Raw genomic sequence first — 27266 nt, forward strand, 5'->3', positions numbered from 1 at the left:
CCTGCTGTCGTTTTTAAGGAATGTGACTGGATTAATGCACCCATGGCAATGGCTGCCCATCACCCTCAGTGATTCCCTGTCTGGGTTTTCAGCTGAAGGAGGGAAGAGCAGATTTAAAGAAGATTTTTACAATGAGGGTGGGGAGACCCTGGCACAGGGTGCCCAAAGCTGGGGCTGCCCCTGGATCCCTGGAAGTGCCCAAGGCCAGGTTGGACAGGGCTTGGAGCAGCCTGGGACAGTGGAAGGTGCCTGTGGCAGGGGGAGAATGGGATGAGCTGAAAGGTCCCTCCAGCCCAAAGCATTTTGGGATTCCATGGAAAGAGCCAAGTCCCAGAGCCCTGAAGAAAGCCCAAAATGTCTCAATGTGCTGTGATGGCACAGGATGTGTGAAACAGGGGCCACTCCTAGCAAGGAAAACAACCCTGCCACTGCAGGAATATCTCCCTCCAGGCTGAGGACAGCAGTGCTGCCACACCTCAGCAGGAGCTTTGGATTTGGATGGAGAGGCCACACTGCAAAGAGCTCGTGAGCTGCTTCTCCAAGCGTGCAGACCTCGGCTGGAGCTGTCAGGAGGATGAATCCCTGGCTGTGTGCCCTGCCAGACCAAGGAAACACTTCCATCTCCTTCCTCCTCTCCCACCACCCACCAGAAAACCCCAGACCATTCCACTGTCTCAGAGCCCCCACAGTCAATCCCCATTTTCTTTGGGTGAAATAACAATAAATATTTCCATAATTGGGTTTTCCACATTAATTTATTGTTGTTCTTTTCCTTTACATGGCAGACAGGCAACAGAGCTTTCAGTCTTCCAGAGCAGTTCAGGAGCCAAGCACAAACCAGGTCCCACCACATCTCCACACAGTTTATTTTTTATAAACTTCTCATTGCCATGAGAGCACTGCAGAGCTGCCAGTGTCATCCTCACAAATTCTACATGCAAAACCTGAGCTTCTTCCCCACCCTCTCCTTGAATTTTCACAAGAACTTGTGATATTGGTCAAGGGCAAAATTTCACGTTTCATCAGCAGGCACGGGGGAGGTTAAAAATTTGCTGCAAAACTGTGAAATTCTGCCTTGGGAAAAAATGGCATACTTTTCCTGAATTCACTGTGAATGAAATCTCCTCACTGGTTCAGAGAAATGACACCATTTTGAACTGATGCTTTTTTATTTTCTGCAAGAAAAATCACCCCCCCAACCTCCCCAACCCTCCCAGAAAAACTGCATTTTTTATCTGAGTTAAAATGATGGAGTCTGGTGTAACCATGGGTTATTTCTTGTTGGTGGCATGGATATTTTTCTGCTACAGCTTAGACTGTAATGGACCCTTCAAAAAGACCAGTACAATAAAAAGCTGTGCACTGTGGTCTCTTGGTTGAATCACATGTTATAAAACTTTAAAAACAGAGAATTTACAACCAGGGACATAAAGACGTGCTTTTAAAATTGTAAATACATATTTACAAGGCTTGTGTGATAAACCAGAATTTCTCTGGGAAAAACGTTCCTATATCACAACAATGTACACACTTCTCTCCTTGAGTCTGTCAGTTTTTATAGTTGATAACACTCTAAAAAAGGCAGCAAAAATAAATTGCACAGAAGTGACCTCTGGTAACCTCACTGGGATGCCTTAAAGGCACTAAACTGGGCAGCATCCGTGCCAGAACTCCCTACTTCATTTATCTGACTGGAAGTTGAGTGGGTCTGAGGATTGTTTAAAGCAGTATTTGGGTATATGGCAAGAAAACTCTTCCTCAGCAGCAATCCTCAAGTGACCAGTGATAATTGATACACTAAATGTAATCTTTGACAAGGTGTCCTATAAATCTGCACTGGGAAAATCAATCGTAACCAATCAATCACCAATAATTCTGGTGCTTTAAGTCAGAGTATATTGGGTTTATTAGAGCTGTATATGCATTTTTCAAGTGATTTAGGTGCTCTCCAGACACACAGGAGGAGCATTCCTGTTTGAAAGAACGGGGTTTACCATACTAAAATTACATGATGAGAGGAAAGACAAAATGTGGAGAGAAAATAAAAATGTAACGTGCAAAACCAAAGTGAAACAAACCGATCAGAGAGCTGTGTGTGCACACCAGCTGCTTGCACATATGCATAAGGCCAGGAAACTTAATTTTTTTGTGCTATTTGACCAGAATTTACCAAGCTGCCTAGCAGATCTGGATGCTCACTTCCAACTAGTTTGAATGACTAATGAGATTCTCAGTCTTCCAAGGCTGCTGGGAAAAATCCCAGCCTTCATTTGTAATTAGTACATCTCTTTTAAGAGTAGATTATTGCTAGCAAAACAACTCCAGAGGGAACAAACCCTAGAGACTCTCCACCCCAGGAATGAGAGAGCAGCCAGCAATGGCACGAGCATCTCGGTGGTGTCACAGTCTTGGACTGGAAGCATCACTTCCAACATGGAAGGGGATGCAGCTGTTTATGGCTCATCCAGTTCTCAACCTCTCAGCCTCCCCCCCAAACCACAATTGCACTTAGAAAGCCTCCAAGAGGGGTTTATCCAAAAAAATCTGTAGTGAGATAATACAAGATCCTGAAAACCTTTTCTTTCCAACTCAAAACATTTTTATGGTGAACAGTGTTTCTTCTTTAAAGCTTTTCTATTCATTTTGAACAATTTGATTTTCATCAAAACCATACAAAATTAACTGTTTTCAGCAATTCCATACATATATATTTTTATCTTTCATATATATCTATATCTATATCTATATATGAAGATATATCTATAAAATTGATCCTTTTTTTGACTTTTTCAGGGTGGTGGGAAGGAGTTATCAACCGGGCACTTGTTTTTTTCTTAACTAACGTGTGCATACACAGATCTGTGCTTATCTGTGTGGAGTGCAAAGTCAAGGACAGGAATCATTTGACTGAAACAAGAAGGAAATATGACAATCAACCCCTTTGGCCTCCTTAAAAAATCCCAAACCTGGATGCTACGTTAGCAGGGATCCTGGAAAATCATGTGTTGGCATTAGGAACCCTTCACCTCATGGGTGATATGGCAGAAGTTCTGCCCAGAACTGGCAGAGGATGTACCTGGGTGTGATTGACCCCATTTGGGGGCAGGAAAGAGGTGAGAGACCTTTCTGCACTGTATTTTACCAGCTGACCTGTGTGTTTCTGGAATTAATCTTTGCTGGATGTCCTCATGGATGGCCTCTGGACAGGACCCCCCAGAACAAACTCATGTCTAGAGACACAAACACGGGTGCTCTATTTAAGGACAAATGTTGTATTTAAGGACAAGTCTGGTCTGATCCTGCACAGCAACACCAGTGTTTGATACTGTCCCTAAATAAATAAATCCTGACTCTAAACAGTACCAGACTGGCAACACAAGTTATGGCAGCTTTTGAGAAATGGATGCCAGTCCCTTTCTGGAACTGGGCTATCAGTGCATTTCCCAAATTGGGTGATCTTCCCAAAAAACATGTGTCAAAAGCAACAGCATCTGCCCCTTAAAGCTAATGGTACAAAGTCAAGAGACTGGGGTACCCACAGACTTCACGTGGAAACCTCAGGAAAACCCACCACTCCCTCCAGTGTTTTTTTGTGGGATGCCCAGTTCTTTACCCGTTAGGATGTAAAGCAGAAAGTAAAAGGATGTAACAGTCTTTTCAGAATTTAATTGCATAGTATGTTAAACTCTCTGTGTTCTCCCAGAAAGAGGAGACTCATCCAGACCCACCCACCCTCTGAGCAGGGGTTCTTTGCCTGCAGCTGCCTGAACACTTCTCCATGCTGTTCTCCATGCTGGCACGTGGGCTCCACGCACTGGGGGACCCCGAGATCACCCTGTCCCCAGCACCCACACTTCATCACTCTCTGGAGAAGGCAGGAGCCTGCTCTGTGCTCCCTCCCTTGGAAGGAAGGCTGAGATGACAGAAGCACATCATCACTTCCAGCAGAAGAAACCACTGTCCATTGTCTGCTGAGGAACCCATCTCACCTCATCTGAGCAAAGCAGGAGAGGATGATGCTTGAGGATTACTTCACCTCACCTTTTCCAGTCAGAAGTTTCTGGTACCTGAAAATACACAGAGAGGTGCATTTAATCAGAAACAGTTTAAGGAGTCCCAATTCTATGTTCCATGGAGCTGGAAGCAGGACAAGCCATCCAGTGACCACTGTACAGGGAAGAAACACCCATGATTTAATTTTGCTTGGATTTCCCACAGCTAAAGGTCTGTGCCACATCTAGGGATATTAACATTCATTAGCAACCACCCCCTTTATTCAGGAGATAGCAAACCTCAGAATTTTATAAACTACTCCCTCAAACGTTGTTTTTTGAATGGTTTTAAGAAAGAATAAACTTCAGGCTGCAGTGTTTTGATTTTGCTGAACTCATCCTCACCTTTAGCTTTACATGTGTTAAGTCTCTTGTTCCTTAGCTGTTAGATCAGGATAAAGGAGATTATTATCTGCAAGTCAGTGGTGAAGCAGAAAACAGTGTCCTGTTTAAACCAAGAGAAAATCAACTCAGCCCTACTAATACATGGGGCTGGGTCATTTATTTTCCCAAGCACATAGTGCTTAACACCACAGTTTATCTCACCACTACCCTTAGAGGTTTTTGCATGTTATCACAGCAATTTGCATTGCAATACTGGTCTTTGAGCTTGTGGTGGGCCACCAAAGCAGCCAGCAAAGTGCACATTGCCAGCTATGGTTTTTTTGACAGTTAATATTTGTCCAGTGTTCACCCATTCAGCCTAAAAGATCCCAAAGCACTTGGCCCTCTATTACAATCACATACAGACACCACTCCTTCCAAGTCAGGGATAAAAGCCATCCTTACAAAAATTATCACCATCTACAAGCTCCCTAGGGTCCAGAAGAGCAACATGTCAGGTGTTAAAGGATCATGAACAAAACTCTCCTTAAACCTTCCATGAGGGGTAAAGGGCTGACTACCCTCACACATCCTTTAGATCCAAGTACCCATGACCAGAGAATTCCCTTTTGGAATTAATACATCACATATTTCAAGAGGAGATTTTTGCTAGCAAAAAGCTCCAAAGGGCATAAATCCTAGAGACCCTCCACCCCAGAAATGAGACAGAGCAGCCAGCAGTGGCATCTCGGTGGTCTCTGTCTTGGACACTGGAATCACTTCCAGCATGGAAGGGGATGCAGTTTCTTCATGGCTCATCCAGTTGTCAGCCCTCAGCCTTCCCCCAAACCACAACTGCAGCAGTTACAAGAGAATGACACTCTGGGTTTTCTGAGGCTCAAATCTCCAAAGCACCTTGCACTCCTTGCCCACAGAAACACGGAAGGGTTTGGGAGCACAGAAGGGAGCCCTGAGCATCCTCCTGTGGCTGTACCTGGTTTGGTCAGACATGCCCAGGGTCTATTCCTTGAAGAAGTGGGATGTGCTGGAGCTGGATTTCTTGCACTGCCTGGTGCTGGGGTTATGCGAGGAGGAGGAAGGACATCTAGAGGCCACGCGGAGCCTGTAGCTGTGCAAAGAGGCAGAAGAGCATCAGGGACCGGGCACAAACAAAACCAGAGAGCTGCTTTATTAAACCATGAGAAAAGAAAACGACATTCCACCCACACTGCAGGTACCAGGAGGCACTTCTGAAGGCAAGAGGGTATTTTTGCCTTGCTCTGAACTTACCCTGTGAGTTTATTGAAGCAGGAAACAGATAATGTCAACTGAGAGCAGCATCCAGGCTCCCACCTCGTGTCCCAGACCCTCCGACCAGGAGAGACAAACCCACAGTTACATCAGAAACCAGGAGAGTCATGTTCTATTCTCTCAGGAGAGTCCACAGCAGGTTGTAAAATACATCTTTATGGAAAAGGAATTTTACTTTAGCAGAACATGTATCACATCATTTCTCCCCAGGTCAAAGTCGGCAGAACGCTGCTGTCACTACTGCACTGACAGACTCAACAAGGAACATACAGGACACAACAGAGCCTTTATTGCACTTCACATTTTAAACTAAGAGTCCCAAAGGGAAAGTGAAAATCAGAGATTTCACAGCAAAATTTTAATTTGATGCCTCGGTTGATTGTGATTTCAAGAAGAAAGCCTGAAAACATGACTCAAAGCAAGGCAAGTCCAGCTGCTTCTGCCCTGGTCTAGACATACAATCTGTTCAAATGTGTACACAAGCTAAACTTCCATACACTAAAAGATTCCAAAATATCCCCTATTTGTTTTTAAATTCAGCACCTTTTGCTATCATGCACAAACTTGTCTGCTTTCCCTCACACCTGTGCACCCCCATAGGTAATTACATACCTTCCTTCTCAAGGCAAATTCTTCAAAATTCTCACCAAACCCAACCACTTATGTTCTTCCAAGGGAACATCTTTTGAAATATCATTTTCTTACACAGCAACATGTCTAAAAGAAGTTAAAACCTAGGTTTCTGTCTGTGTTATTTTTAGAGTTCAATATGCACCCTTTAAAGGAGATTTCAGTTTGTCTTTACACACAATGTAACTGCAAGTTAGACATAAAGAAGTGCCAAACTTTCCATTACAACAGAAAACCAAAACCACAGAAATTTTGAAAAGCAAGCAATTCAATTATTTTCAAATTAAAATTGGTGGTTAAAATTGCCTGCCAGAAGTTTTGTTATTGTTCTATGTAAATCATCCATTCCAGCCTTTGTTAATTCAATCCTGAAACCTTCAACTAATGTGGAAGAACCAGAAAGTGGTAATGGGGAGGTCAACAAAAGGCAGACTTTTGTTGTTCCATATAAGGACTGTTACCAAGGGAAACAGCAGAATATCCAAAATAAGTTTAGTTTGTTTGGCTTCACATTTTTACTATAACTAGAAGAGGGAAATCTTAGTTTCTTTCTGTCTAGAATGTCTCCATGTAAGTAATGCTTCCTGTCAAAATATTAATTATGACTTCTTAAAATTCTTCTATAATCGATGACATCTGTGTGCTCTTGCATGCAGTGGGGCAGGGTCTACATCCTATGGGAAACCTAAAGGAAAAAATAACGTTAAAAGCCACAAATCCAAAGAGACAAAATACCAGGGAAAATATGACCTAGATTTTCAAACACACACCCTGATCAGACATTAGGAAGAAATTCTTTCCCCTGAGGGTGACACAGGGTGCTCAGAGAAGCTGTGGCTGTCCTTGGAAGTGTCCAAGGCCAGGTTGGACAGGGCTTGGAGCACCCTGGGCCAGTGGAAGGTGTCCCTGCCCTTGGCAGAGGGTGGAAAGAGATGGGTTTTAAGGTCCCTCCCAACCCAAAGTACTCTGAAATTCTACAATCTTTCACCCCTAATTTCCTCAAGCTTTAAAACTAATAGATGCTGGCTTGTTAACTGGAAGCTGAGGATTAGAGGAATGAGATAAAAAAGGATTCTTTTTCCAAACAGAAAATGAAGTTGAGTTCCTTATGGAGTTCTTACTGCTGCCTTTCCATCGTGCTCCCAATGAACCACGCTTCAAAACCACAGCCGTGTCAAAGCTGTCAGGAATCAGAGCCCTCCTCTGTCCCAGCATCACCCTGGAGTGGATGGAGAACTCTCATTTAAGAGAGTTTAAAGAAGAGCTGGGATTTGGATGGGATTGGGATGATTTTGCCCAATTCCTGGGTGTGCAAGGGGAGCTGGTCTCCGAGGGGGAGGGGAGCTGCATTAGGAGCAGTGATTGAAATTGTTATTTTTAGCACTGTCACTTTGCACCTGCTTTCACCATCTCAGCGCTGGGTAACTGGAGACAGGCAAAGAAAAGGAATTCTGAGGCACCCTGTGCCATGTTGCTGAGGGATGATTCCATGGGAAGGGCCAAGGGCTGTTCCCAGCCCCTCACACCCCTGTGCACAGCCCAGCCCAGGCTACCCCAGCTCTGCCAGAACCATTGCTAGGGAACAGTTCTAGCCAAAAAAAATATAAATTAAATAAAGGAATAACATCAGAAAACACGCTCTGCTTGTAAGGAAAGAAGGCCAAGAACCCAAATGTCAGGTAGCAGGAAGGACTTGTGTGCACAAAGTTTCCTCTGTCAACTAAGGGCTTTTAAACCAAAGAGTTTGGTAGATGCACCAGCTATTAATTAAATACACAGCTATAAATTAAAATAAATGAAAGCTAACCCAGAAGTTAAATGAGGCTGTTTTTTACACCCAGCAAGGCCTAAAGCTCTCTCACAACTGAGAGCATACCCAAACTAGAAGAGATAGATTACCCAATTTGGTGAGACTCCCTACAATAAAAAAATCATTAAATATCAGCTCTTACAGCTTTCCATCCTCAAATCTGAAACGGTTTTGTAATGTGAGTCAATACCATAACCCCAGTTTTTCACATCCAGAATGGAGTCAGGTGGAAAGGGATTTAGCAAGGTTACTCAGAAAATCTGCAGCCTTAAAGCAGAGGATGGAACAAAGGCAAAGGTTCCCCCACCACCTGCATTTCTGTTACAGGTTAAATTGTCTCCTGAATATTTAAGTGTTTGTCCAAACCAAGTTCCATGTACCTTCCCAAGCCCCTGAGCTTTGCCAAGAGCAGCACTCACAAACTCAAAAGGCAGGAAAAATGCCAAATCCTGGCACACCCCCTTCCCTCAGACATTCCCAAAATACATTTGGTATTTTTAATTCAAATTAGCTTGTCTTCTACCACGCTTCTGCAATTAACATTCTCCTGGGTTGCTACTTTAATTCTCTCAAAACGTCCCAGAAAAATAAGCCACGGTATTTGTGGGCATGAAAGCTGAAATGATCACAGGTGGCTGCCAGTCCCACCAGGGAAATTCAGTGAATAAATTCATGGCAGTATGTGGTAAAGATTCAGGTGATTTAGGTTCACATTTTTACCTTAATTAAAGTGTTCTTTTCCCCCTGCAAGGATTATACTCTATAATCTAAAATAACCCCAAGGATATGCTCCAAAATTTCAGACACACACACATTCCACATTCTGTTTAACAATAAGCATGCCAGGAACATATTCTCACAAGTGTTTCCTATTCTTAAGTAAAATAATAGCTAAGCTGACATAAATCACTGCCTAGGAATAAAAAGTAGAAATGTGGATGTTTAAGCCCAAATTCTTGGTTTTGCAGAAGAAACTGACTAATTTCACAGGCCAGAAGGGAAGCAAGAGGGTTCAGGGGATGAATAAATGCCATTTCTGGACTTTCTGCTCTCAGTGAGATTAAACTTCACCAGTGCTGCTACCCTGACTGAAATGCACTCTCTGGCAGGGGTATACTGCTTAATGGGAAAGTAAATACACAAAAGAACATAAAAAACATCAACCAACAAGGAAAAAAAACCCCTTTGTTTGCCTGTTCAAGTGAAACAGAGTATTTATCAAGACAAAAAGATTAATGGATAGAATTTTGTTGAAAGGGATGTTTCTCTTTTCTATGGAAAAGTCCTGACTCATTGAATGGAAAATGGGGAAGCAGCGGAAAGCAAAAAGGATCTTAATGTGTTGTGCTGTGGATATTTGGAGATTTACATGTGTTTATTCATGAAAGCAAGGAAAGAGCTGGAGCATATCAGGATTTTATCCTTCCTTTGCATGGCATGAAAGGCCAGAACATGAATATTATGGTCTGGCCTGTCACAAATCTGAACTGGAAAAACCTGTTATTGAGATCCTCTGCATTCCTGACTTCCAAGAAGACACCCAGCAGCACTCTCCAGCCACAGTGCTTCAAAGAACTTCATCCTTTAAAGCAGCATTGCTGCCCCACAGGAACCCAAAAATTGCTTTGTTTCACATGTGCTCCACAGTTTAAGTTTCTTCACTGTTGGCTCAGTTCCACTCCTGTGGATCACGAGGAACTGCGGTGATGAACACCAACAGCTGGAAAAAGAAATCTCACACCACACCTACAGCTCACCTAGGGACTGAAAAATTGATGTATCAACACCACTTCACCTAAATAGAGCTACATTTTGAAAAGCAACTGGTGACCTAAAGAAGCCACTTAAAAAAGAATTCAGCACTGAGATAGCTTCTGATCTCCAGAAAATCAGTTGCCTTGAAGGTTCAAGTTGAGCTCAGAGATTAGAGTCCTAGTCACTTAAGAAATCTTGGTGTAAACCTATAAATTCAGATGAACAGCATCCTGTCAGCAATTTACCTTCCTGCCCTTTTAAAGTGGCACAGAGCATTTTGCAAGTCAAAAGGTGAACAATTTTGGATTAAAACCAGAAGTACTCAAATTCATCTTCTATACTGTCAGGCAATGCAATTTGATAAAAAGTTTTTATCTATGAATTTTGTTCATCACACATAGGGAACACTGTAGTTGATTTTATTTAGCTTTATACAGAAATGGTGACACCAAAAGAGCTCAAAAGGATTGCTGGAGGGCAAAAGAACAAGGATGGGCCCTCAGTCCTGCACATCTCATCACATAAAAAAGAAACCACAGAACAAAGTGTGCTTTTGATTTGAAAATGTAGATGAGTGACAGACTGAATTTGCCATAATGAATGGAGAATGCAACTTCAAGTTCCAGTGACAGTGGAGTTTGAGTGTGAAACTCAAAAAGCAGCTCAGTGATGTAAGAATTCAGTATTTTTCATCTTCCCACCTCCTTCCACACTGCAATGTTTAGCAGAGATCTCGACACCTAAAGGAAACACTACATAAATTCCCCCAGTGAGTCATGGCTGGGGGCTATGCACACATGGGCTGTAGGTGGGAATGAGCCTTCAGATGCCCTGAACACAAAGCCCAACAAAATCACTTCACTGAAAAAGTCCTTGCATTTACTTTACCCCAGGCATTTAACTTTGCTGAGCAGCACTGCCTGAACTGCAGAAGGAATCAGACTCATTGAGGTTGGAAAAGCTCTCCAAGGCCATCGAGTCCAACCTGTGACCCATCCCCACCTTGTCCCCCAGCCCAGAGCACTGAGTGCCACCTCCAGGATGGGAATTCCACATCCCTGGGCAGCCCCTGAACAGTGAGGCCACCTCCTCTTGTCCTGTCCTTGTTCCACCCTCCTGTCAGGGAGTTCCCTCTGAGAATCCTCCAGGCTGAGCCCCCCAGCTCCCTCAGCTGGGAACAAGGCAGGCTTTGCTGAAACAGGCCCAGAAATGAGATTTTCTCTTGTTTTTGACTGACACAGGGTGCTGAGTGGTGAAAGTCTCAGTTTCGCTGCTCACCTGATGTGTGCCAGACCACCCTGAATGACTGAACACTGAGCCTTGTACTTCAGAGAAATGGAACATCACCTGCTGAATAACCAAAGGCATTTCTCACAACCCTCTGGCAGTTTCTGGGTGTATTGTCATCCAAATCATGACTCAGAGACCCTGTTTGGCTCATGAAACATGAAAGTCTTAAAAAATTAAACAGATATATATACATACACAAACAAAGTGCATGTTGCTGATTATAATATTGTTTCACTAACCACTTGAACTCTGAATAAATTAGGAAAATGAAGCAGCTACTTATCTCTTAAGAAAAAGTCTCCCTTTTATTAAACCTGATACCTGCTCAAGCTTCCCTTTGAATTTCAGTTTTACTGCCTCATATCTGAAAAAAACAGACAGCAATATTTCAGTGCTCTTTTCCCAATGAATGCTCTAAAAGTATGACCTACCAAAACCATCTTTAAAGACTTACTAAGTAAAGGTGCAGTAAAATGAGAATGGAAAGTGATGATGTGTGAAAAGCAGCAGCCAGAGGTGACTCAATGGTTTTTTCTCTTCACTAAGGAAGAGGGTTGGTGGTTAATGGCTGGAGATTGCTGCAGAGGCAGCAGAGGAAAACCTACCTGCACTTTAAACATCTAACCCTTGCTTGACTATAAATGATGGGCACAAAAAGGCACCAATTCCTGCTGCAGACTGTTACCTTAGAATTTATTCTGTTCAAAAATTATCGTAAGACATTACTTACATTTAAAAAAAAGATCCCAAACAAAGCTTAGGAAATAACAGCAACTCATTCAAACACATGGAAAAAAGATCCCTCTTTAATAACATACAATTCCACTATCATTTGATGTGTAAATGGACCATTAACTGTTCATTTATATCAAGCCTTACTTAAGTGTTTTATTTGCATCTTGCTCTGAAATATTTTCCTCACCAACCCCTCTTGCAAAGTACTGGAAGGTACATCCTTTTTTCCAGTAAAAACTGCTATTTTTTACAGTTTAATGAAATAGATGTGGAAGTTCACCCTTCTCTCATCACACTTACCACAAAAGCTCAGCTCCAAACCAGCATGTACTTCTTGTTCAAAATCTATTGTTTAGCTCCTTTTTCATCATGAGCAGAACTACAACATCATGTGACTCACACAGATCACATTCAGTAAATAAAAGCCAGAATTAGTACATAAAGTCTTCTAAGTTCTCTTTTTAAGGTCATTCACAAGCAATTTGTCTGTCTCTAGCAATTCAGCTCCTTGGCTAAACCCAACTCTGGCAAAAAGCTGGAGCTGAGCCCGTAAATTTGGAAATGAAGTCACAAACCACAGTAAATGAAGCAAATGCTATTGCTATTTGCATTCAATATTGAACATTTAGACATCAAACTCTACGACATTTCCCCAAAGAAAATCATCAGGAACCAAACTAGAATTTCAAATAAGTCTTGCAATAGAAAATGCTGACAAACCAGAGAGCCAGAAACACCCCAGAGCCTCAATCCCCTTGGGCAGCCTCCACCAGGGCTGAGGAGCTTGAGGAGCAGGAGGGGCCTGGCTGCATCCCCTGGACTGGCTCTAACACCTAGGACTGAACACAGCTCAGACAGTTGCTGCCACAAGCTGGTTCCCATGCCTTCCAGCAAACTGGAAAATGGAAAACAAAAAAAGGTAAACACAACCTGTCAGATCTCCCATCTCCACAACAACTCCAGCATCGCTGTTTTTATTAAACTGACACTCATTTGATCTCGCCCAGCGTGTCACTTGGTCTCTGTAAACAGGACAAGTTTAATTGTTTTCATTGCCTGTCTGGATGCATTTCAAGACGTGTCAGCACTTTGTGGGCAATGTTACAGCTTTATTGTTGCTTCAGATCATACAGAGGCGGCTATAAAAGCCAGAGAAATTCAATTATGCAGATGAGATGCAATAGCAAGAGTAACTATGAAAGCTGCACATTTCTATTTGTGATGAGTCATCTATTTAGGACTGAAACTCTTTGATGATCCTTTCTCATTTGGAGATCTCCATCACCCTGATCAACAGGTGAACATCTCAGTGTGGCACATCCTCAGGACCCAACAGGATTTAACATCACAGCAGAGAAACTGCAGATAAAATGGCAAGAGGATTTCTGCCATGATATTAGAGAATGAGGCTGCTTTACTCACCATCAGTTCACTGCTACACATGGCTAATAAATCCTTACAAGGTCACTGAAATACCCACACTGCAGCAAAAGCAAACACCAAGTGGTATTTCCTTTGTCTGTAAAAGACTTGAAACAATGAATTGTTGAAATGAAAAGTTTATGTCCCATCCTCAGCAACCTCAAAACTAACATGGCCATTTTCATGTTTCTTTTTTTCTTATATAATATACAAATACAACACTGGGTATGCAAAACAATGTTTTCCCTTAGGTAAATAGAGTAAAACCTAATCAAGACTGAAAACCTTCACTGTGGCTTCCTCCCACCTTGGTGGAACTGCTGCTGTAAGCAGACTAAGGATTCAACTCTTCCATGGAGGAGCAAATCCCAAACTGCAGTGAGTGTAAAACCACTCCATGAACAATGTTAAACCTCTGCATCATTCCACCAGATCTTCCCCCAGCAGTTAAAATTCACAGAAAATACTGTTATGGAGGGAACATGTTCAAGAATGACATCCCACACAAAAAAACAAACTGGGAGTTCTCACCAGTCTTACTCAGACAGAAGCATTAATTTGAATAGACAACTACATAAAATAGTAACTTACTACTGGATTAGTAGGGAGCATGTGAAGGAATTGACTGCTGAAATGCTGTTTAGCCTTATCAATGTTATATTATTCCACCCCACTGCCACACTAATATGGACACAGATCCACTGCAAGAGGCTGAACACCCATCTTGGTGGGTGGAACACAACATTCCAAAATTCTCAAGAGCCAAAAAAAATCTTTGAATGTATTTTTTTTATTGAACTATTTAACAAGTTAAAAGCATATAAAAATAGAAAACTGTAATATCAGAAAACTATAGTATCAGAAGCTGAAATAGTGTATGTAATTTTCATTTAAATATTTCAAATTTATTAGCTGTGTCCACAATTAAAACCTAAAATCCCCAAGCTAAGTCAGGAGCTTTAATTGGTATAAATTCATATCACTGAACCAGGGGAACACAACTGAAGGATGCAAGCACATTTAACTCCTCCTAGATGTACATTGTTTCATTTTTTTTTCCTGGCACATCTGCTTTCCACACAAAAGGCAAGCTTCCCTCAAGGTTTTTAAGAAGTTTACTTTATTGGTGTTAGAAATGTGTCGTGATTGTCATTAAGTTGGTCATTAAGCGCTCGCAACACCACGGACTCGTAACTACAACAGGAACTTACAGCACAGGATGGACGGCACGTGGAGGAGGAAAATCCCTCAATTCTTACCTGCATTTACAGCCCTCCAGCAAGGCTACAGCGTTCAAAAGCAAGGACAACCCCACTTTTATGTCAAATTGCAATTTTTAATGTTTTCATTAGAATAGTCTTTATATCACTCTCCAATAGAAGAAACAATATAACTAACAGCAGACTTTAATACAGGAACATGCTCCAAGATTAACAACCCAAAATGAAAACAAAATGAAATTAATGTAAAATGTAAATCACATATAGTACAATTGAAGTGTCCAAAACAATTTAAATAATTTTAAATATTTTATTTTTTAAAACTTGCTACAAATGCTTTATACAATATTTCAACATAAAGTCCCCATAACAGAAATGTAACAAAATGGGAATGATAGTGAAAGTGAAAGTTAAAGTGGCACAAATTCACCAAACAAGTATTAAACTACAAATTTTAAAGAGGTAGATTACTTTTTAAGAACAAAAAAACAAAAGGGGTGTCTGTAGAAAGAAACTAGTCACTTTTCATCCATTCTGTCATTAATCGTGAAAGCTCTATGAACACGTGACAAACAGTATTTCCATAAAAAGCTGTTACGAACAATGGACCAATTTGTTGTCTTAAATTAGAGGTGTACAAGCTTTTAGAATAATTATATATTTAATTTTCAAAAGTCTTCAGCCCTGCTCTGGCCTTCTCATCCATAAAAAGATACACTGCATCCATTATATATCTGGTGTTTAGAAATTCATCACTGCTATATAAAGTTTTATTTGCATGTGTAAATAAGAACTTGGAAAATCCATAAAACATCCAAATCAGGCTTTTTTCCACAGTATACTGGATATCTAGAAGACTCAGAAAATGAGGAGAAGGTGGGAAGGGAATTCTGCCGTGCTAGGTTGGCCTCTACTGACTCATTTAGACAAAAAAGCTGTAAGAGACCTAATACATGACAAAAATACTTGGAGTGCAGCAATTGTTGGCCCTGAATCTACACTGATTTCTGGACAGGCTGAAGGAACCTGCTTTGCCAAGCACACAAACTGAACTGCCCAACACCACCCATGAAGGTACGGACAAAATCTGGCAAAAGATTTGATTCATTATTTTTTTTTGATGATTTCCTGCGGGGTTTCATTTGTTTTTAACAGTACCCTTCACTTTAATCTGAATCATCCTGTGTGTGTGTGTCAAGCACAAAGTAAGAAAATTTAGGCTTGACATTGAGCATGAGCAAGAAGCCTGCAGGCAATTTTATGGTTGTGACTCAGCTTCTGCGGGTTTCGCAAGCTTGGATTTCACATCCCTTGGCGTAGCGCTTATCCTAAGATGAGCATGCAACAGCTCTACCATGGCATTAAGGGATTTTTTTTTTGTTTTGTTTTTACAGGAGATTCCTAGAAAATAGAAATTAAAACAAAACAAAACAAAAACTGAAGATAAATGACAAAACAATTTGTGAACAAGTATGTTTACACAGAAAAACTGAAAGATGAAAAACAAATTGGTAGACAAAATATACATAAAGCAAGTCTTGAAAAAATATTAAGATTTCCTGGAAAAAAAAATCAAAACCCAACAGCGCCTACATAGAGTAGAATCAAAGTTAAACTGTGCTGATATTAGTGTATGAAGGCAAAAAAAATGCTTCATACTATATAACTGATATAAAAAGTTGACTAGACAGTCTAGATTTCCGAAAGTTACTTCAGAGACAAAAAGAATTCTCTAGTGTAACTATTCGTTAAACCGATAAGGACACCGAGCAGCCAAAGTAAACCAAAGGTATTTGAGCCAGCCAAGGAAACCTTACCCCAGGTCAATTGTTATTTCCCCAAATAATACTGAACAATTCCCATATGCACCCATTTCCAAGTACTTGGTTATTTTGCCTAAGGTCAAATGATTACTTTAGATGGAAAGATGTGGTGTTTTGGCTTCTTATTCTACTGATCTGTTCTGGCAACATTAAAATACAGTTTCACACATAATTAAGAGAGCAGCTGATGAGAATTAACATGAAGATGTTTATGTCCCAAGGGAACAAGCCTGGTAGACATTTCTCGTTCCTAAAAGGCATTTTTACACCATTAGTCTCCAAATTCCAATAACATTTTTCTCCTTCAACACATCCTAATTTGGGTATGGACTATTTTAAGTCAAATTCCCCTCTAGCACTTGGGAATAATTCTGCTATATTGAACCTTTACAAAGTATTTCCTCGCTATTTGCACCTCGGAGATCATCACTATAAGAAACACAAGCTGTGAAGAGTTTGGATTTTGACAATGAACAGATCCTGCTCTACTTGTTCTGATAGAAGCTGCCAGTTCCTCCCCCTCCTCCTCTAGCAATGACTTCGATTAAAAAACCCTACCCTTGGCCCTAAATCTGGTGTTAATCACAGCCAGGCGCTGCAATTAGCCAACCCCAAAAGAACTCTTAATTACAAGTGAGCTTTGTGAAAATTCCTCAGCAAATCAGATGCCTGTTTCCAAGAAAAACAGGGCAGGAGCAAGGTAACAAAGGTTATAAACACTGTGCAAAATAAACTATTGATTTGAGAGACTACATGAAGACGTAAATCGGGACTCAGGCACGTAGATTAAGATTTTTTTATTTATTTATTGAAGGATTACCCTTTCTTGTGATTAAAATGCTTCTTCTCAAAAAGAAATAGAACTTTAATTATAAAATTTTATAGTGAAACATAAAAGCATGATACTTCTAACAAATTTACATGTTCATGTAACTTTTCTTACATGTCTATTTCCCTTATATTAAGTATTTAATGATCTCAGTCCGTATGCACATACATTTTTGAAGTATTTGGTCATGGTTTGCTTCTTTTATATATATAAATATATATATGCAGAGAATGCTTTTTATTACAAACCAAAGCAAGTTATTTTAGTAAGTAAAGAATGCAGTCATGTTTTTTAACTTAGTGAACCGCCATAAATAAATCTAGAAGATTCTGGCCTACCTTAGATGTCAGATACCAAATACAAGGTCAGTGTCTCCAATAACATTGAGTTTAATGACATGAAGTTTATTTGCATTCAGGTATTGACATTATTTTTCCAGAGTTTTCAATTCAGTTTATAATTAAAGACATTCTCTATACAAACCGTGTATTATTTCATGACATGACAAAATGCATCAAGTATGTACATCATACCTCAGCATCAGTAAGCTGCTCATCCATGTTTTAGGAAATGAAACTTTTTTTTTTTTATTTAAGCATGAGAAACTCAAAGAAAAAAAAAAAAAGAAAGAAAAAAAAAGGAAAAAAAAAAAAGACCAAGAAAATTGGCAAAACAGCAATCAATGTGTTCCTGGGTTGTTTCAACTTCAAATTAAATGCTTACCTGAAATCTTTTAGCTCTTGCTTTGTACTGCTTTCATCTCTTTTGTTTTCTGCTGCCTCTGCATTTGCTGCCTGCTGCAGGCTCCGTGTGATTGGTCCTCCAATCCTCTCTCTAGATTTTACACTGAACCTGTCTGCCTTTTTCTTACTTGCCACAGCAGATTTACTTGGCAAAACTGCTTTATTATTCCTTTGTATTCTGACGTGCAATTTCCGGGACGCTTTGCTGGAGATTCCAGAGGAATTGTTCTTAGAAACCACCTTAGTTTTTTTCCCATCAACATGGGACATTTTAGACACTCTTACAGGACTAGAGTTCCTCAACGATGAAGATGAATTTGGCTTTTTAGATCGCATGGAAGGTACAAATTTAACGTTTTGTTTGGACTTGAAGGAGGCAGAGGGGAGCTGGAGCTGTGCAGGTCCTGAGGTTCGCGCTCTCGTCTTGCCCAGGTGAGGCTGAGTGCTCTGCATTTTGATTTCTGCATCTGCTGTTCGCCTGCGCTGGTTGCTGCCTTTGTCACTGTTTGCAGGTGAAGAAGCTGCACTTTTTTTGGAAGAATTCTTTTTGGAGGAGGGGGAGATGGGTTTTTTGGGGCAGCTGTACGATGCGTGTTTGTTCAAACTCCCAATGTACGTGAACTCTCTGTTACAGTAGGGGCAGATGTGAGAGTCCGTCTCAGATGGGTTATTTTTCAATTCTGCCTTCTGCTGGGCAGATTTCTTTTTTTGCAGGATAGCTTTCTGGACAAGCTGGTTTTTCTTTTTCAATGCACTTATTTTTAGTTTATTGGAGGACATTTTGCTAATCTCAACATTGAAATTGAGTCTTTTAGGCTGACCCATTCGTCTGAAGGCATTCTTCCCAGGCCCAGCAATAACCACCATGCCATTCTTAGGCTGCACTGTCTGTTTGAGGGGTACTGGGTTTTTTTTAGGTGTGTATCTCTTTTTATCACTAGCAGATGCACAGGCCAGTATGTGTTTGTGTAACTCAGGCATGTTATCAACACTTTTTCCACATTTTGTGCATCGAATGGCAGTAGTAAAAGTCTGTGGGATATTGTGGGTTGTGAAGTTTGTTGCAGTAACTCCAATACCCATAGGATTACGATGGTGATACTGGAACGGAGGTGGTTTAAAGCTTGGGTAGTGTTGATTGAGGCCCATACGAACATCTGGATCTTTAGATTTCACTCCAGAAGCCATTATTTTTATAGTAGTATAAAGCTCTTCAGAAGAATCATTTAGATCTTCATCTTCCTCCTCTTTTGAAGGTTCCAAAGAATCTTCTGGCAGGCTCTGCATGTGCTCTGCGTTCGCCTTACTGGGGTCAGTAAAATTCTGGGGTCTCAAAGTCCCACTTTCAAACTCATGATGTGTGCACTCTTTGTCTGGATGGAGATCCCGCTGATGCTGTTGCAAATTGCACAAAAAAGCAAATTCCTTTTTACACACTGAACAAACAAAGATATTCCCTACTCCATGAAGCAGAAAGCGATGTTCGGACAAGTCTCTTTTATCCCTAAAAAGCTGTACACAGAATTCACATTTGAAGGGCCATTCTTCAGCATGAATGGATAAATGCTTCGTTAGGTCTTTAATGGAAAGGAAAGGTGATTCGCAGACATTGCACACAAAGCTCTTGTTGAACGTTTCCTGCACTACTCCTGATTCACTTGAAGTATGAGGATCTTCTCTTGCTTTCTGCTGCTCGCTTTCAGCTTCTTCCTGTTTTATTATTGGGAGAGAACTTTCAAGGTTATCAGCAGAGGAAACAACAGAAGAAACTACAGAAAGAGGAGGTGGAGACGGAGATGATGAGGAAGAAGAGGATGAGAAAGAGGAGGAAGAGGAGGAGGAAGACGAAGAAGACAGTGTAGGGGGGCCAGGCGAAGCAGCAGAAATAAGAGGTTCGACAGAAGGGACAGGGGATGGAGAAGGAGAAACCGTAGGTGAAAGAACTGGCAGCGGGGACTGGGTGGTGGTGTTGGAGAGCGGCGAGGGACAGGAGGAAGTGTTAGTGGCACTGGCAGAGACATCTGGAATTGCCAAGGGCATGGTTGGGAGCAGGGGGGGAGGTGAGGTGGCCACCGTTAACACGGGCGGGCAGGGTGGCGGGGAGGGGGGGTTGGTGGGCGTTAACAATGGAGGCAGCTGGCACACGGCAGGTGCAGCAGACGCCTGTGGCACAGGGGAATCGGAGGAGCCGAGGGGCTGAGTGTCAGTGGAAGACGACGCCGCGAGAGCGGGATCCGCGTCGGGCTCTGCCTGAGGCTCCAGGGCCTTGCTGGGGCTGGCGGCGCTGTCCGTGCCCAGCGCGCTCTCTGGGGCTGCATCCGTCCCGTTGTACTCGTTCAGCAGAACCTTCTGCAACATGCAAGTGGTGGGTTTCTTCTTCTTAACACCACTACACGTTGGCTGTGTGGAATTTTCTTTGTATTCCCTAATTTCAGCATCGCTGCAAGGTTTCTTATGCACACTTAGATCTAAAACGGATTCCCAGGGAACCTGAGTCTTGCTTTTGACATCAGACCTTTGTTTCATACCACTGGATAAATCCAGCGGCTGCTGGTTGCACACATTGCCAAAAGTCGGAGCTGCTGTCCAGTCTTTTGATATTTTATATTCTTCAAAGCAAAGAGGGCTCAAAGTCTCTTTGTCCTCCCTTCCAGTCAAGCTCCAAGCAGGTGAATTGCTGTGGCTTTCTAACTTTGGCATTTTTGAACTCCGAATATTATCATTCCACACAGTTTTCCCCTCAGATTTGACAAAGTCTCGAAGCACTGGACTGTGCTGTGGAGAACTGGGAGGAGAGCTGGTCCTTCTTTTAAATCTGCCGGATACTGGAGGCAAAATAGGCGATGCTGTAACTGAAGGTCCTATCTTAGGGATTTCACTTGACGGAGTTATCTTCTTATTGTCCTGTGTCTGAAGAAGCTGCTTTAATTTTGACGACAAATAAACCCCTTTTTCTTTATGAAAAGTTAAGCTTTCTGTTGAAATGCTAAGAGGAAGATTTAAAGAACTAGTAGGAGTTATAGGTTCTGGGTCTATTTCAGTTTTTATTTTTGGTACAAGAGGAGGGCTGGCAGTTCTTCTCTTTTTGGATTCACTGTTCCCACTGCTAGAGGGTTCCTTAGGAGGTTCATTCACATGTGTTTGTGTAACCTTTAAATTTGAGGAAATTTCCACTGTGACCGGACTGATTATACAATTCAATCCATACAAGTCTGCAGAGTTGGATTCCATCTGAATCACGTCACAATTGCTAGTACTGCTGTTGGACTGAATTTTCCCATCAATGTAGTAATTTAAATTCTCAGAGATATTGCTGGATATATCCATAAGATAGACATCATCTCCTTCACCTTCCTCTTCTATTTCTGTGCTTGCTATGTACACACTCTGGACTGCCGGGGCCGGCTCTGTCGGGAGAGGCGGCTCTTCGGTAAAGAACCCTTTTCTTCTGACACCTTTGGGAATAAGATGACGCTCGTGAACCCTACGCTGATGCCTCCGCATGTTGGTGTGAGTACCAAAAACCTTTTTGCAGTATTTGCACGGATGCAATTCTTTGGGCTCCTTATTTTCCTCAGCAAACGCAGAGTTTGACATTTCCTGGGAAACTTTTTCAGAATCCAAGACAACAGAATCTTGCACAAGACTGGAAGCGTTCAGGTCATCTTTAAGACCATCATCCACAATCACTTGGTTATCAGCAACATTATCCAAGTGTTGTGACGATGTCAGTGTCAGGAAGGGTTTCCTTTTCGGCCCGGCCTCGTGGCGTCGCTCGTGCCTCCGCCTGTTGATTTGAGTGCCAAAGGCCTTCCCGCAGTACCGACACTTGAACGCGTGGCTCAGGGTGGATATATGGATGTGCATGTGGCGCTCGAGTCCTTGCTTTGTTGTAAACTTCCTCTCACAATGCTGGCAGGGAAACATGAATGTTTCCTGAACATCACCGTTGGATTCCCCCTGTGCTTTTGGAATTTTCACGAGTTTTTTCTTTGGAGAGCTTTCTGGAGATTCCTCTGATGTACTCTTCTGTTCTTCTATGAAGTCCAACTTCTCTTCACATATCAAAGGCATTTCAGCATTTTCTTTAGGCATATTGGTATCTTCTATCTCCTCTTCATCTTCCTCTTCTTCATCCTCCTCTTCATCATCATCTAAATCATCTGATGCACAGTTTATTGCTTCTCCTTGTTTGTCTTCAGTTACTGCTTGTGGTTCATTGGTTGGACTGGGGATCATCAGCTTTGGAAGTACATCTTGATTTACCATTTCCTGAATCACAGCTGTTTGTTCCAGAGACAGCACAGCAGAAACAGAAGGTGTTTCATCTTCCTCTTTATGACCTGAAACACAAGAGTGTAAAAAAGAAAAACATGAGATATTTTTACTCAACACTTCAGGCTATGCTACACCTTTCTTCTCCTTTGTCTTCCAGCACAACATATCCAACATTCCTGACCCAACACAATACCACCACTTCTCAATTATTTTCTCCTGTGGATGGATGTTTTCACCTCTGCATGCAACTCCTACCTCTCTGTTCTCAGGTATATCCACTGCTGAAGAAAATAAGCTTTAAGGTCCCTTCCAACCCAAAATGTTCTGCTATTCTGTGATGATCCTAGAAAAACACCTTTGCTGCCAATCCTCACAATGCTGCCTAAGTGGGTACATTATAGAGTAAAAAATCCTTCTCCATTCCTTAGCTGGGCCATAGGACATCTGAACAGTGGTGCAAGTGTTGTGCAAGCAGAAGGGACAACACAGGGAAAGGACAGAAGAGTTACAGTCAAAATAATTAATACTGTATTTTTTTCCCCCTTGGTAGTGACTTTGTTAATTAGCAATAAATAATGACCATGTAACTAAGCTCCAAAGACACTAGAATAAGAACTTTGCTCTGCTATTATCTTCTAAGGAGTTTGAGTTTATGTCTATATTTTGCAGCACATTAGTTTTTCTTGTGGTCAGAGCTGTATGTTTAATGACATGTTTCTAATAGCCAAGTTCCTAACTAGTAAAGCAATTGGGGTAAACAATATAAACATGTTCACTTTGCTACAATAAGATAACCTGCTAATGTACTAAACATGACAAGCATCCTTTGATTCAAAAAGATAAACAGAAGGAAAAAAATAAGACACTTGAGAACTCACCCTCCTTAGAATCCCTCATATCTGCAGAAGTAGAATCCAAATCAGTCTTTTTCTGTTTTGTATCTGTTGCCTTCTTTCCCTTGTTTTTACTTTCCTGAGTCTTCTTCTTTCCTGGGGAAAAAAAAGCATTTATTACTCCTGTTCAACAATTTTTATTTGTCATAGATGAGTGGACGATTTAAACCCTTTTGGTTTTCTTGTTTGGAGTATAACAAACTCTTGTAGACACCCTGCCTTCCTGAGGAATACAAATGATTGATTAGGGGGACAGAATTCAGGTAAAAAACTTCAGACACTGAAATACTTTCCTCACTTTCAAAGCAAGACCAAACTGCCTGTGCAGAGTTAAGCAGCTCACATCATGCAGCTACCCAACACCTAAATATGGCAAATAAACTCCTGTATCTCACAGAACTATAGGGAAAATAGAAAATCTCTTCATACTATTAACCCTTAATGTTAATTTGAAGACTGTACGAAGTAGAAACCCACAGAGGTTTATCCTAGTTGTATAAACATTCTGAATGATGAATTATGATAAAAGTATCAACTAACAACATGGCAAAGGCAGTACAACCAAATGAGATGGAACTGGGTAACAGCAAACGATGACAGCATTTTGTTGGGTCCTAACACAAACACCACGTACATGTTATCAATTTCTGTTAGTAAAATGAAGCAGCTTTAGTTGCAGAGGATGATGAACACAAAAGGGCATTATATGCAAAGAGCTGACCAGTACTGTAAGATGTAAACACACTGAAAACTTCATTTTCCACTGCACTACAAAGCACTACTAATTTTTACCATTAATCTTACAGATGCAGGCCTACAACACACAGAAACTATGATAAAGGGTGTGTAATAACAAATGAAAGTTTATGGTTTTCTGATTCACTGAATTGCAGACTGTACTCTCCACACAGAATACAGAAAACACCACTGAAACTCCACAGTTCTACACACAACCCTTTGGAAGAACTGTCCAGAAGCAGCAATCCAAATTCCTCCTTTGCCCCCTCTAGCACACAAAATGCTGCTTTATAACAAACTGCCCATTCCCTCTGATCAGAAATGTCCATCGCAGCGCTAAATCCATTTCCTAGTTAGAAGCACATTCTTCCATGTCACAGTCCTGTCAACAAATTCCTCCTTTTTACCCCTTGAAAATATTTTTCACATCCTGAGCCAAGAAACGAAATGTCTTTTAAAAAGATGCTCCTCTGTTCAAACTGAGACGTTCCAAGCATGCACACCCCCACAAGAGAACAGCTCAGACAGCCTCAGCTTTAAAAGGAAACATTTGTTTTGATTTGAACATTCTATCTAAATAATTATCTGTATTTCCTTTCAAGGAGTTCAGATTTCATAGGTCATCCCCAAATTCCAACGTGTTTCAATTTAATGTATATAATAACCCGTTTTATTGAACAGATTCTAATCTTATAACCCGACAATAGTCACTCAGACTGAATTTTTGTCACCTTTGGAAAAGACACATGCATCCTTCCCAAAGTGAACTAGCAATTTTCCCTTAATATACTCAATTATTGTCATGATGCCCATGTCTAAGCTGCCATAAAAGACCAATACTGGATTGTTTGAACAATGCAGCATTCAATTTTGCTTTTATACCAAACATCTGCATCAGAAGATTTAGCACATATTTGAGTGTTCACATAGGCAAAAGGAAGTTTAAGCACATCTTTCTTTACCTGACAGGCTACTGAATGTTCAATGTGAACACTTTTTTTTTATTATCAGCACTTCTAATGTTCACAATTACAACCAACACTACCAAGATCTGAATATGAAGGATATCAAAGAAGTTTCCAGAAGTATCTCCCAAGTCACTTGAAAATGCTCTGGAAATGTACAGTAACACAATCCAACAGTTCCACTTGTAGGGAAAAGGTGGAAATGTAAGATTTCAACGCATTTCTAGGAATCAAACTTGCATCACAATACACATTATGAGTGACATAACAAATCATACCTAATTCCTAGAACCCTAAGAATTCTCAACCTTTTTGCAGACCACTTATCATCTGAGGACCACTATCTGTATCTTGACCTAAACCCAACAAAATTCTTGATTCATCTCTCTCATCAGGTGAGACTGGAAACAAGAATGAAAAGGATGGTGCACAGGCCCCTCTAACCTGCCAAACGTGGCCCATGCTCAGAGACACTTTCCCCCCACATGGATTGCAGCATCCAAAGTATTGCAGATGAAGTCACAGGATAATTCTGCATCTGACTCTAAAGCAGCCCTGAATTTCAGCATAACAACAGGTTACTGTCAGAGCCTTCAAACCAAGACCAAATTAATTCTTTTTTTCTAACAATACTGGCAATATACTGTGCTCTTTCAAGGGTGAGGTAAAGTATAAAAAGGCACCAACACAAATCCCAAGTGCTAAAGCATGTGGATATGTTTCAAAGTGTCATCCAGTTAGAGAATATAAAATTTATAGTACCTCAAATCCAGTTATAATCTGAAAAATCACTACAATAGCACAATTTTCACACAAAATCAAGGTACTTATGTCACATACCTTATGCTACTGATGGAAAGCAGATCATTTGCAAGTTCTCTTGCCAGTCCTAAAAAGAGATGCAACTTGCTCATGATGTAACCTGTTCCATGATACAGCTGGAGATGTTTCAAGTTCTTGGCCTTTAAGCACCGGTGCATTTGAAGAGAGGATTCATCCGGCACCTGACTCACCCTTCCTCTGAACACTGAGCAAACCTCTTGTGCACGGACAACATTTCAGATGTGTTAGATCAATTCCTGACACACATCAATGAGAGACACCAAACCTTTGTAGATGATCTCCTTTACCAGCTTTAGTTTGTTCATCTTCTAGGTGGCAGCTTTCTTTGAGAAGGTTCAAAGAATTCACTATACTCAAATATAACAATGACTGGCCCAGATGCACAATTTCATGGTCCTGACCATTCAACAGCACATGTCCAGGAAAAGAATTTAAGAACAGAGTATAGGTGATACTTCACTGATATGCTCTCCCAGCTTTCATGTATCTGGAGTTCAGGACCTTTTGAGGACATTTAACAGCTGTTGATAGACACTCCCATGAGTTCTCAAAGTGCTTTTGAAATCCATACAAACCTGAAAGATTTGCATCATTTTCTACCTGCAGATTTGCAACAAAAACACAACCTACTACTGGATATAAAAGGTATCAATGAGTAGTCCAAGGCCTGTCCCTTAGTTTTCCTATTGTTTCAGAGGTCAGGAATGAAGAGAAGCCTGCAGGAGGGGGGAAATGCCTCTGAACACAGAACCTGGTGGAAGCCTGAGTATAAGTACACACGTGCACTTACCATCAGGTTCCTGAAGGGTCCTACATGGCTGCTACGGCCAGCTGGATCCTCCACTTGGTCTAAACAAGAAAGATACAGGAATGAAACACAGGGAAAGTGAAATGGAAACAATGACAAAAGAATTAATGAAGGGCAGAACTTAATATATGTGTATGTGCTTTAGAGGAATTGTAAAAGAAAGATGCAAAGGAAAATGAATGAAATAAACAGATGGAAAGTAGGAACTTGTCTGTAGTGATGAAGATCGAAAGAGGAATTCAATTTGCAATTTGTCTTGCAACTTTCAATAGGGTTCCTTTTTCTCTCCTCTCCACTTCTGCTGTAAGATAGCTCAGCCTTGACACCTTTACAATCCCTTTAACATTCCAACAGGCTCAGGAGAACTCATGCTACTGCCAATGTCCAGGTCATCAGTACTCCCACTAATTTTGGAGGAGCTCAACAGAGTAACAGTGCAAGAGAGAAGTAATTTTTATTTGCCCATATTTCATTTTATTGATAAAACCAAGACACCTCTGAAGAACCTACAGTTAGCTGTGCTCAGACTTTTGTTGTTGACCAAACTACTAATGGGACTATTTAACCACTGAGTTTTTTATGGTGGGATGGAATAAGCATACTCAGATGCTGGGAGGGAAGATGTTGAACACAGTCTTTCCATACACTTGCAGCTGAACTCTATAATTAAATATTGCTCAACTGTACAAGATGCCATTGTCTTTAATAACATTCTACTGCAGCGCCAAATATGTTCACAGTTAAGATCACAAAGTAAGGACACTCACACCTGAGATCAAAAACTGCTTCAATCTCTT

General features: G+C 41.1%; 1 protein-coding gene across 4 annotated transcripts in view; it reads right to left on the reverse strand.

Moving 5' to 3' along the window:
* Positions 1-745: 745 nt before the first annotated feature.
* Positions 746-27266, reverse strand: part of PRDM2 (PR/SET domain 2) — a 67608-nt gene continuing 41087 nt past the window's right edge. For 2 of the 4 annotated variants that reach the window (XM_058855029.1, XM_058855030.1), the window contains exons 7-10: positions 23101-23211; positions 17925-22287; positions 5371-5505; positions 746-4067 (exon numbers count right to left, since the gene is read on the reverse strand). In XM_058855029.1, coding sequence (XP_058711012.1) covers positions 5397-5505; positions 17925-22287; positions 23101-23211 — 4583 coding nt within the window. In that variant the 3' untranslated portion in view covers positions 746-4067; positions 5371-5396. Of the gene's footprint in view, positions 4068-5370; positions 5506-14108; positions 15951-17924; positions 22288-23100; positions 23212-26451; positions 26478-27266 lie in introns of those variants that run through there. The other 2 variants (XM_058855032.1, XM_058855031.1) reach the window with 2 other exon arrangements.

The sequence above is a fragment of the Poecile atricapillus genome, chromosome 22 (genome assembly GCF_030490865.1).
Source record: "Poecile atricapillus isolate bPoeAtr1 chromosome 22, bPoeAtr1.hap1, whole genome shotgun sequence".
Taxonomy (NCBI): Eukaryota; Metazoa; Chordata; class Aves; order Passeriformes; family Paridae; genus Poecile; species Poecile atricapillus.